The following is a 12157-nucleotide window of genomic DNA, read 5'->3' on the forward strand; positions in this document are numbered from 1 at the left end:
TCACTGACATTTTCAATATGTCCCTGATTGAGTCTGTAATACCAACATGTCTCAAGCAGACCACCATAGTCGCTGTGCCCAAGAACATGACGACAACCTGCCTGAATGACTACAGACCCGTAGCACTCATGTCCATAGCCATGAAGTGCTTGAAAGTATTGTCATGGCTCAAATCAACACCATCATCCCAGAAACCCTCGACCCACTCCAATTTTACATACCACCCAAACAGATCCACAGATGATGCAATCCCAATTGCACTCCACACTGCCCTTTCCCACCTGGACAAAAGGAACACCTACTGTATGTGAAAATGCTATTCATTGACTATACAGCTCAGCGTTCAATACCATAGTACCCTCATAGCTCATCACTAAGCTAAGGATCCTGGGACTAAACACCTCCCTCTGCAACTGGATCCTGGACTTCCTGACGGGCCGCCCCCAGGTGGTGAGTGTAGGTAGCAACACATCTGCCACACTGATCCTCAACACTGGAGCCCCCCAGGGGTGCGTGCTCAGTCCCCTCCTGTACTCCCTGTTCACCTACGACTGCATGGCCAGGTACGACTCCAACACCATAATTTTGTTTGCAGATGACAAAACAGTGGTAGGCCTGATCAACGACAACAACGAGACAGTCTATAGGGAAGAGGTCAGAGTCCTGGCCGGGTGATGCCAGAATAACAACCTATCCCTCAACGTAACCAAGACTAAGGAGTTGATTATGGACTACAGGAAAAGGAGGACTGAGCACGCCCCCATTCTCATCGACGGGGCTGTAGTGGAGCAGGTTGAGAGCTTCAAGTTCCTTAGTGTCCACATCACCAACAAACTAGAATGGTTCAAACACACCAAGATCAAGACCAAGCCTATTCCCCTCAGGAAACTAAAAAGATTTGGCATGGGTCCTGAGATCCTCAAAAGGTTCTACAGCTGCAACATCGAGAGCATCCTGACTGTTTGCATCTCTGCCTGGTACGGAAATTGCTCGGCCTCCGACCGCAAGGCACTACAGAGGGTAGTGCGTACGGCCCAGTACATCAGGTTAAGCTGCCTACCATCCAGGACCTCTACACCAGGTGGTGTCAGAGGAAGGCCCTAAAAATTGTCAAAGACCCATGCCACCCCAGTCATAGACTGTTCTCTCTACTACCGCATGGGGAAGTGATACCAGAGTGCCAAGTCTAGGACAAAAAGGCTTCTCAACAGTTTTTACCCCCAAGCCATAAGACTCCGGAACAGGTAATCAAATGGCTACACGGACTATTGTCCTTACCCGGACTATTGTCCTTATTTTCTCTTTTCTACGGTGGAGTAGGTCAGGGCGTGACTGGGGGTTAGCCTAGTTTATTATTTCTATGTGGTATTCTAGTTTTGTTTTTCTATGTTGGTGATTTTGTATGATTCCCAATTAGAGGCAGCTGGTATTGTTGTCTCTAGTTGGAGATCATATTTAGGTAGCCTTTTTTCCACCTGTGGGTTGTGGGATATTGTTTTGAGTTAGTGCACGTAGCAACTCTGTAGTCACAGTTTGTTGTTTGTTTCTCGTTTTGTTTATTAGTTTCACTTTAATAAATTGTGGAACTGTAATCACACTGCGCCTTGGTCCGTTTCTACATACTATTTGCACTGTGTGCCGTTCCCCAACACCTCTTTTACGCTACTGCTACTCTCTGTTCATCGAATATGCATAGTCACTTTAACCGTATCTACATGTACATACTACCTGAATCAGCCTGACTAACCGGTGTCTGTATGTAGCCTCGCTACTTTTATAGCCTTGCTACTGTACAGTCGTGGCCAAAAGTTGAGAGTGACACAAATATTAATTTTCACAAAGTTTGCTGCTTCAGTGTCTTTAGATATTTTTTTACAATTACAAGCATTTCATAAGTGTCAAAGGCTTTGATTGTCAATTACATGAAGTTGATGCAAAGAGTCAATATTTGCAGTGTTGACCCTTCTTTTTCAAGACCTCTGCAATCCGCCCTGGCAATGCTGTCAATTAAATTCTGGGCCACATCCTGACTGAGGGCAGCCCATTCTTGCATAATCAATGCATGGAGTTTGTCAGAATTTGTGGGTTTTTGTTTGTCCACCCGTCTCTTGAGGATTGACCACAAGTTCTCAATGGGATTAAGGTCTGGGGAGTTTCCTGGCCATGGACCCAAAATATCAAAGTTTTGTTCCCCGAGCCACTTAGTTATCACTTTTGGTTGGGAGAAGTTACTCTCAGAGGATGTGTTGGTACCATTCTTTATTCATGGCTATGTTCTTAGTCAAAATTGTGAGCGAGCCCACTCCCTTGCCTGAAAAGCAACCCCACACATGAATGGTCTCAGGATGCTTTACTGTTGGCTTTACCGTTGGCATAAAAAGGACTGATGGTAGACTGATGGTAGCGCTCACCTTATCTTCTCCGAAAAAGCTTTTTTCTGGATGCCCCAAACAATCGGAAAGGGGATTCATCAGAGAAAATGACTTTACCCCAGTTCTCAGCAGTCCAATTTGCAGAATATCAGTATGTCCCTGATGTTTTTCCTGGAGAGAAGTGGCTTCTTTGCTGCCCTTCTTGACACCAGGCCATCCTCCAAAAGTCTTCGCCTCATTTTGCGTGCAGATGCACTCACACCTGCCTGCTACCATTCTTGAGCAAGCTCTGTACTGGTGGTGCCCCGATCCCGCAGCTGAATCCACTTTAGGAGACGGTCCTGGCGCTTGCTGGACTTTCTTGGGCGCACTGAAGCCTTCTTCACAACAATTTAACAGCACTCCTTGATGTTCTTGATGATCCGATAAATGGTTGATTTAGGTGCAGTCTTACTGGCAGCAATATCCTTGCCTGTGAAGCAAAGCAATGATGATGGCGCGTGTTTCCTTGCAGGTTACCATGATTGACAGAGGAAGAACAATGATTCCATGCACCACCCTCCTTTTGAAGCTTCCAGTCTGTTATTCGAACTTAAACAGCATGACAGAGTGATCTCCAGCCTTGTACTCGTCAACACTCACACCTGTGTTAATGAGAGAATCACTGACATGATGTCAGTTGGTCCTTTTGTGGCAGGGCTGAAATGCAGTGAAAATGGTTTTTGGAGATTCAGTTTTTTATTTTTTTATTTAACCTTTATTGAACCAGGTAGGTTAGTTGAGAACAAGTTCTCATTTGCAACTGCGACCTAGCCAAGATAAAGCGTAGCAATTTGACACATACAGTGGCTTGCGAAAGTATTCGGCCCCCTTGAACTTTGCGACATTTTGCTGCCACCACCATGTTTGACAGTGGGTATGGTGTGTTCAGGGTGATGAGCTGTGTTGCTTTTACGCCAAACATAACGTTTTGCATTGTTGCCAAAAAGTTCAATTTTGGTTTCATCTGACCAGAGCACCTTCTTCCACATGTTTGGTGTGTCTCCCAGGTGTCTTGTGGCAAACTTTAAACGACACTTTTTATGGATATCTTTAAGAAATGGCTTTCTTCTTGCCACTCTTCCGTAAAGGCCAGATTTGTGCAATATACGACTGATTGTTGTCCTATGGACAGAGTCTCCCACCTCAGCTGTAGATCTCTGCAGTTCATCCAGAGTGATCATGGGCCTCTTGGCTGCATCTCTGATCAGTCTTCTCCTTGTATGAGCTGAAAGTTTAGAGGGACGGCCAGGTCTTGGTAGATTTGCAGTGGTCTGATACTCCTTCCATTTCAATATTATCGCTTGCACAGTGCTCCTTGGGATGTTTAAAGCTTGGGAAATCTTTTTGTATCCAAATCCGCTTTAAACTTCTTCACAACAGTATCTCGGACCTGCCTGGTGTGTTCCTTGTTCTTCATGATGCTCTCTGCGCTTTTAACGGACCTCTGAGACTATCACAGTGCAGGTGCATTTATACGGAGACTTGATTACACACAGGTGGATTGTATTTATCATCATTAGTCATTTAGGTCAACATTGGATCATTCAGAGATCCTCACTGACCTTCTGGAGAGAGTTTGCTGCACTGAAAGTAAAGGGGCTGAATAATTTTGCACGCCCAATTTTTCAGTTTTTGATTTGTTAAAAAAGTTTGAAATATCCAATAAATGTCGTTCCACTTCATGATTGTGTCCCACTTGTTGTTGATTCTTCACAAAAAAATACAGTTTTATATCTTTATGTTTGAAGCCTGAAATGTGGCAAAAGCTCGCAAAGTTCAAGGGGGCCGAATAGCATGCATTTAGCTTTACTTGAGTTTAATAGCAGTTGGAGGCCACGGAAGGAGAGTTGTATGGCATTGAAGCTCGTCTGAAGGTTAGTTAACACAGAAAAAGTTCTAGAAGTATACAGAATGGTGTTGTCTGCGTAGAGGTGGATCAGAGAATCACCAGCAGCAAGAGCAACATCATTGATGTATACAGAAAAGAGAGTCGGCCCGAGAATTTAACCCTGTGGCACACCCATAGAGACTGTCAGAGGTCCGGACAACAGGCCCTCCGATGTGACACACTGAACTCTATCAGAGAAGTAGTTGGTAAACCAGTCTTGGCAATCATTTGAGAAACCAAGGCTGTCGAGTCTGCCAATAAGAATGTTGTGATTGACAGAGTCGAAAGCCTTGGCCAGGTTGATGAATACGGCTGCACAGTAATGTCTCTTATCGATGGCGGTTATGATGTCATTTAGAACCTTGAGCGTGGCTGAGGTGCACCCATGACCAGCTCTGAAACCAGATTGCATAGCGGAGAAGGTATGGTGGGATTCGAAATGGTCAGTAATCTGTTTGTTAACTTGGCTTTCGAAGACCTTAGAAAGACAGGGTAGGATAGATATAGGTCTGTAGCAGTTTGGGTCTAGAGTGTCAAGAGGGGGATGACCGCAGCAGCTTTCCAATCTTTGGGAATCTCAGACGACACGAAAGAGAGGCTGAACAGACTAGTAATAGGGGTGGCAACAATTTCGGCAGATAATTTTAGAAAGAGAGAGTCCAGATTTTCTAACCCAGCTGATTTGTAGGGGTCCAGATTGTGTAGCTCTTTCAGAACATCAGCTATCTGGATTTTGGTAAAGGAGAAATGGTGGGGGCTTTGGCGGGTTGCTGTGGAGGGTGCCGGGCAGTTGACCAGGGTAGGGGTAGCCATGTGGAAAGCATGGCCAGCTGTAGAGAAATGTTTATTGAAAATCTCAATTATAGTGGATTTATCGGTGGTGACCGTGTTTCCTAGCCTCAGAGCAGTGGGCAGCTGGGAGGAGGTGCTCTTATTCTCCATGGACTTTACAGTGTCCCAGAACTTTTTTGATTTAGTACTACAGGATGCAAATTTCTGTTTGAAAAAGCTTGCCTTAGCTTTTCTAACTGCCTGTGTATATTTGTTCCTAACTTCCCTGAAAAGTTGCATATCACAGGGACTATTCGATGCTAATGCAAAACGCCACAGGATGTTTTTGTGCTGGTCAAGGGCAGACAGGTCTGGAGTGAACCAAGGACTATATCTATTCCTAGTTCTACATTTTTTGAGAGGGGCATGCTTATTTAAGATGGTGAGGAAGTCAATTTTAAAGAATAGCCAGGCATCATTTACTGACGGGATGAGGTCAATGTCATTCCAGGATACCCTGGCCAGGTCGATTAGAAAGGCCTGCTCGCAGAAGTGTTTCAGGGAGCGTTTGACAGTGATGAGGGGTGGTCGTTTGGTCGCAGACCCATTACGGATGCAGGCAATGAGGCAGTGATCGCTGAGATCTTGATTGAAAACAGCAGAGGTGTATTTAGAGGGCAAATTAGTTAGGATGACATCTATGAGGGTGCCCGTGTTTACTGATTTGGGGTTGTACCTAGTAGGTTCATTGATAATTTGTGTGAGATTGAGGGCATCAAGCTTAGTTTGTAGGATGGCCGGGGTGTTAAGCATGTCCCAGTTTAGGTCACCTAGTAGCACGAGCTCAGAAGATAGATGGAGGCAATCAATTCACATATGGTATCAAGGGCACAGCTGGGGGCAGAGGGAGGTCTATAGCAAGCGGCATTAGTGAGAGACTTGTTTCTGGAAAGGTGAATTTTTAGAAGTAGAAGCTCAAATTGTTTGGGTACACACTTAGATAGTAATACTGAATTCTGCAGGCTATATTTGCAGTAGATTGCAACACCGCCCCCTTTGGCAGTTCTATCTTGGCGGAAAACGTTACAGTTAGCAATGGAGATTTCAGTGTTTTCGGTGGTTTTCAAAACCAGGATTCAGGCACGGCTAAGACATCTGGGTTGGCAGAGTGTGCTAAAGCAGTGAGTAAAACAAACTTCGGGAGTAGACTTCTAATGTTAACATGCATGAAACCAAGGCTTTTACGTTTACAGAAGTCAACAAATGAGAGCACCTGGGGGGTGGGAGTGGAGCTAGGCACTGCAGGACCTGGATTAACCTCCACATCACCGGAGGAACAGAGGAGAAGTAGGATAAGGGTACGGCTAAAGACGATACGAACTGGCCGTCTAGCACGTTCAGAACAGAGTAAAAGGAGCAGGTTTCTGGGCACGATAGCATAGATTCAAGGCATAGTGTACAGACAAAGGTAAGGTAGGATTGAGTACATTGGAGGTAAACCTAGGCATTGAGTAATGAAGAGAGAGATATAGTCTCTAGAGATGTTTAAACCAGGTGATGTCATCGCATATGTAAGAGGTGGAACAACATGGTTGGTTAAGGCATATTGAGCAGGGCTAGAGGCTCTACAGTGCAATAAGATAGTAATCACTAACCAGGACAGTAATGCACAAGGCATATTGTATTGATATTAGAGAAAGGCATGCGTAGCCAAGTGAACATATGGGTCCAGTGAGTGGTTGGGCTGGCTGGGGACACGGCGATTCAGACAGTTAGCAGGCTAACAAGCTAACAGTTAGTAGGCCGGGGCTAAACAAGCTAGCAGCTAGTAGACCGGGGCAAGCTAGCAGTCAGCAGGCCGGGTTAGCAAGCAAGCAGTTAGCATGGGCTAGCAGTTACAGACCGGGCAGGTAAGCTTGCAGTTAGCAGGCCAGGCCTAAACAAGCTAGCAGCTAGTAGACCGGGGCAAGCTAGCAGTTAGCAGGCCGGGTTAGCAAGCAGTTAGCAGGGGCTAGCAGTTAGCAGACCAGCTTAGCAAGCAAGCAGTTAGCAAGGGCTAGCAGTTAGCAGACCGGGTTAGCAAGCAAGCAGATAGCAGGGGCTAGAACGTTAGCCTTTGGGGGACGTCGCGATGGGGATGAGTCTGTTTTTGCCTCTTTGTGCTGTGACGTCAATAGACCAGTCGTGGAATTAGTAGGGTTCCAAGTAGCTCTAGGTAGCTAGCAGGCCTAGCTGGTTAGAATAATGGGCCTTCAGCGGGTGTCGCGCCTGAGGGGCCTGTTGGAATCCTCGGGCAGATTATGTCGGATTTCCAGTCGTAGGGGATCTGCGGGGTTCCATGCCGCGTACCGGCTGTAGAAGGGGTCCGGATATTGTAGCCCAGGAGTATACTTCGGTGGTAGCACAGGAGCCCTGGCCGGGCTAGCTTCAAGCTAATTGGTGCTTACTCTGGGATGGAAACGCTAGCCAGGAGTAGTCATCCGGGATTGAGGTTAGCTAGTTGTGAAGATCCAGATGAAAATGTTCAGTTTGCAGTAGGAATCCGGGGGTACAAATAACAGGTCCATTATGCTCTGGTTAGAGTCACATTGTTCGAACTGACAAGAGCTTTCCGAGCTGAAGGTTAGCTGATGACCGCTGGCAATGGTTTGCTGACTGATAGCTTGTAGTTAGCTGGCTAGCTTCAGTTGAGGGATTCCGGATGCGAAGTAAATATAAATACTTTAGAGAAAAAAAGCAGATCCACGCCACATTGGGTGAGGCGGGTTGCAGGAGAGTATTTAGATGTTGAGGTTTAGCAAAATATTTTAAAGGATATGCGACGAAAAATATGTAAAACGATATATACAAGGGACATGACAGGACAAAGATGTCTGACTGCTACGCCATCTTGGAGATGGTTTCATTTGCATGGCTTCATTTGCATGGCAAAGAGGGACTTTGCAGTTAATTACAATTCATCTGATCACTCTTCATAACATTCTGGAGTATATGCAAATTGCCATCATACAAACTGAGGCAGCAGACTATATGAAAAGTAACATTTGTGTCATTCTCAAAACTTTTGGCCTCAACTGTATATAGCCTCACTACTGTTACTTTTCACTGTCTTTTTACTGTTGTTTTTATTTCTTTACTTACCTATTGTTCACCTAATACCTTTTTGCACTATTGGTTAGAGCCTGTAAGTAAGCATTTCACCGTAAGGTGAAACACCGTAACACCTGTTGTATTCAGCGCACGTGACAAGTGAACATTGATTTGATTTGAACATGGACAACAAGCTTTAACGAGAGGTACCACCTGCATGTTTTAAAACAGTATAACAAGTTACAGTAACCCACATAATCTAATAACAGTGTTATGTCTCGAGCCCAGCCACCCTTCTGAAATGTGGGCACCACATGCACTGTGTAAATCTAATTAAACATGCTCTAACCCAAGCAAAACACCAACATGCAATTACCCAGGGCAGCAATATAACTCGGCCCACTGGCCCTCACTGTCACAGAGCACAGACAGACTCTCACTCACTCAAACCAATGTTATTTACACATCCATTCTATGTACCATCTATATTATGAATACATTTCTCTCTTTTATTCTTAGGTTCCTTTAATGAAAATGTAAATTTACGTGTCACAAAAAACAGAACTCTTTAATATCTATAGAACATGTATTCCAGCAACCATAATAGGTTTTAATGGTTTGAATCCATTTCCCAGATGCACCACAGACAGAAATACAATTTTGGATTAAAGTGGCATACTTACATATAGCGGAGCTTGCTGTGGATTTAGTTTCATGACACTGGACACTGTGGAGAGAAGAGGGAGAACATCAGTTAATAAATATAGTAAACCCCAAAGCAGAGGGCAGCATGAGGTAAGCAGCAATTATATAGTCTTACACTATCACTTCTCTGTGTCAGCTCCACACAACAGGCCAACAGCCTAAGTCAGACCATGGAAGGCAGTGTGGCTGCAGCAGCAATAGCCTTGTGTTCAGACGAGGCATTTAACAGCCTAAATTAGACCATGGAAGGCGGTGTGGCTGCAGCAGCACTAGCCTTGGGTTCAGACGAGGCATTTAACAGCCTAAATCAGACCATGGAAGGCGGTGTGGCTGCAGCAGCTCTAGCCTTGGGTTCAGACGAGGCATTTAACAGCCTAAATCAGACCATGGAAGGCGGTGTGGCTGCAGCAGCACTAGCCTTGGGTTCAGACGAGGCATTTAACAGCCTAAATCAGACCATGGAAGGCGGTGTGGCTGCAGCAGCACTAGCCTTGGGTTCAGACGAGGCATTTAACAGCCTAAATCAGACCATGGAAGGCGGTGTGGCTGCAGCAGCTCTAGCCTTGGGTTCAGACGAGGCATTTAACAGCCTAAATCAGACCATGGAAGGCGGTGTGGCTGCAGCAGCACTAGCATTGGGTTCAGACGAGGCATTTAACAGCCTAAATCAGACCATGGAAGGCGGTGTGGCTGCAGCAGCTCTAGCCTTGGGTTCAGACGAGGCATTTAACAGCCTAAATCAGACCATGGAAGGCGGTGTGGCTGCAGCAGCACTAGCCTTGGGTTCAGACGAGGCATTTAACAGCCTAAATCAGACCATGGAAGGCGGTGTGGCTGCAGCAGCACTAGCCTTGGGTTCAGACGAGGCATTTAACAGCCTAAATCAGACCATGGAAGGCGGTGTGGCTGCAGCAGCACTAGCCTTGGGTTCAGACGAGGCATTTAACAGCCTAAATCAGACCATGGAAGGCGGTGTGGCTGCAGCAGCACTAGCCTTGGGTGCAGACGAGGCATTTAACAGCCTAAATCAGACCATGGAAGGCGGTGTGGCTGCAGCAGCACTAGCATTGGGTTCAGACGAGGCATTTAACAAACCAAATCAGACCATGGAAGGCGGTTTGGCTGCAGCAGCACTAACCTTGGGTTCAGACGAGGCATTTAACAAACCAAATCAGACCATGGAAGGCGGTTTGGCTGCAGCAGCACTAGCCTTGGGTTCAGATGAGGCATTTAACAGCCTAAATCAGACCATGGAAGGCGGTGTGGCTGCAGCAGCACTAGCCTTGGGTTCAGACGAGGCATTTAACAGCCTAAATCAGACCATGGAAGGCGGTGTGGCTGCAGCAGCACTAGCCTTGGGTTCAGACGAGGCATTTAACAAACCAAATCAGACCATGGAAGGCGGTTTGGCTGCAGCAGCACTAACCTTGGGTTCAGACGAGGCATTTAACAGCCTAAATCAGACCATGGAAGGCGGTGTGGCTGCAGCAGCACTAGCCTTGGGTTCAGACGAGGCATTTAACAGACCAAATCAGACCATGGAAGGCGGTTTGGCTGCAGCAGCACTAACCTTGGGTTCAGACGAGGCATTTAACAGCCTAAATCAGACCATGGAAGGCGGTGTGGCTGCAGCAGCACTAGCCTTGGGTTCAGACGAGGCATTTAACAGACCAAATCAGGCCTAATAACCGTCATTAAGGGCACATTACAGAAATGTAGCTGCCTGTGCCTATAATGGCTACCCTGTTCTTCCTTTTTCTCTTTTCCCTAAACTAAGGAATCTAGCTGCTTTCTTTGTCTGTATAGAACACTGCAGACAGAGAGAGACCATTCCTGAGGTTTGGGATTTTGTTGTTAATGATTAAGGTCTAAATATTTTAGCATTTTCTATGCTGTTTTCATGGACTACAGGTTGAAAAAATGTCTGTGAAGATGTGGTGGAACTTGACTCTGATCAGCTGAACAGTCGATGTACAGTCGTGGCCAAAGGTTTTGAGAATGACACAAATATACATTTTCACAAAGTTTGCTGCTTTCAGTGTCTTTAGATATTTTTGTCAGATGTTACTATGGAATACTAAAGTATAATTACAAGCATTTCATAAGTGTCAAAGGCTTCTATTGACAATTATATGAAATTTATGCAAAGAGTCAATATTTGCAGTGTTGACCCTTCTTCTTCAAGACCTCTGCAATCCGCCCTGGCATGCTGTTAATTAACTTCTGGGCCACATCCTTACTGATGGCAGCCCATTCTTGCATAATCAATGCTTGAAGTTAGTCAGCATTCGTGGGTTTTTGTTTGTCCACCCGTCTCTTGAGGATTGACCACAAGTCCTCAATGGGATTAAGGTCTGGGGAGTTTCCTGGCCATGGACCGAAAATATCGATGTTTTGTTCCCCGAGCCACTTAGTTATCACTTTTGCCCTATGGCAAGGTGCTCCATCATGCTGGAAAAGGCATTGCTTGTCACCAAACTGTTCCTGGATGTTTGGGAGAAGTTGCTCTCAGAGGATGTGTTGGTACCATTCTTTATTCATGGCTGTGTTTGTAGGCAAAATTGTGAGTGAGCTCACTCCCTTGCCTGAAAAGCAACCCCACACATGAATGGTCTCATGATGCTTTATTGTTGGCATGACAGGACTGATGGTTGCACTCACCTTGTCTTCCCAGGACAAGCTTTTTTCCAAACAATCGGAAAGGGGATTCATCAGAGAAAATGACTTTACCCCAGTCCTCAGCAGTCCAATCCCTGTACCTTTTGCAGAATATCAGTCTGTCCCTGATGTTTTTCCTGAAGAGAAGTGGCTTCTTCTTGACACCAGGCCATCCTCCAAAAGTCTTCCCCTCACTGTGCATGCAGATGCACTCACAATCCTTGCCTGTGAAGCCCTTTTTGTGCAAAGCAATGATGACGGCACGTGTTTCCTTGCAGGTAACCATGATTGACAGAGGAAGAACACTGATTCCAAGCACCACCCTCCTTTTGAAGCTTCTAGTCTGTTATTCGAACTCAATCAGCATGACAGAGTGATCTCCAGCATTGTCCTTGTCAACACTCACACCTGTGTTAATAAGAGAATCACTGACATGATGTCAGCTGGTCCTTTTGTGGCAGGGCTGAAATGAGGGACTTTGCAATGAATTGCAATTCATCTGATCACTCTTCATAACATTTGACTCGTTTCAGGAAACTAGGCGTATGTCGTGCGTCACTACTTCACAGGATAGCCATTTGAACATAAACTTTTTTTTTTTATCCAAATGCATTTTTCAGCAGAAATGCCT

General features: G+C 45.6%; 1 protein-coding gene across 4 annotated transcripts in view; it reads right to left on the reverse strand.

The window, feature by feature from the left end:
* LOC135524528 (A-kinase anchor protein 13-like) overlaps window positions 1-12157 on the reverse strand; it is a 175486-nt gene that overhangs the window by 122042 nt on the left and 41287 nt on the right. For all 4 annotated transcript variants that reach the window (XM_064952135.1, XM_064952133.1, XM_064952134.1 and 1 more), the window contains exon 2: window positions 8847-8890. In XM_064952135.1, the coding sequence (XP_064808207.1) occupies window positions 8847-8879 (33 nt within the window). In that variant the 5' untranslated portion in view covers window positions 8880-8890. The remainder of the gene's footprint in view (window positions 1-8846; window positions 8891-12157) is intronic.

The sequence above is a fragment of the Oncorhynchus masou genome, chromosome 31, assembly GCF_036934945.1.
Source record: "Oncorhynchus masou masou isolate Uvic2021 chromosome 31, UVic_Omas_1.1, whole genome shotgun sequence".
Taxonomy (NCBI): Eukaryota; Metazoa; Chordata; class Actinopteri; order Salmoniformes; family Salmonidae; genus Oncorhynchus; species Oncorhynchus masou.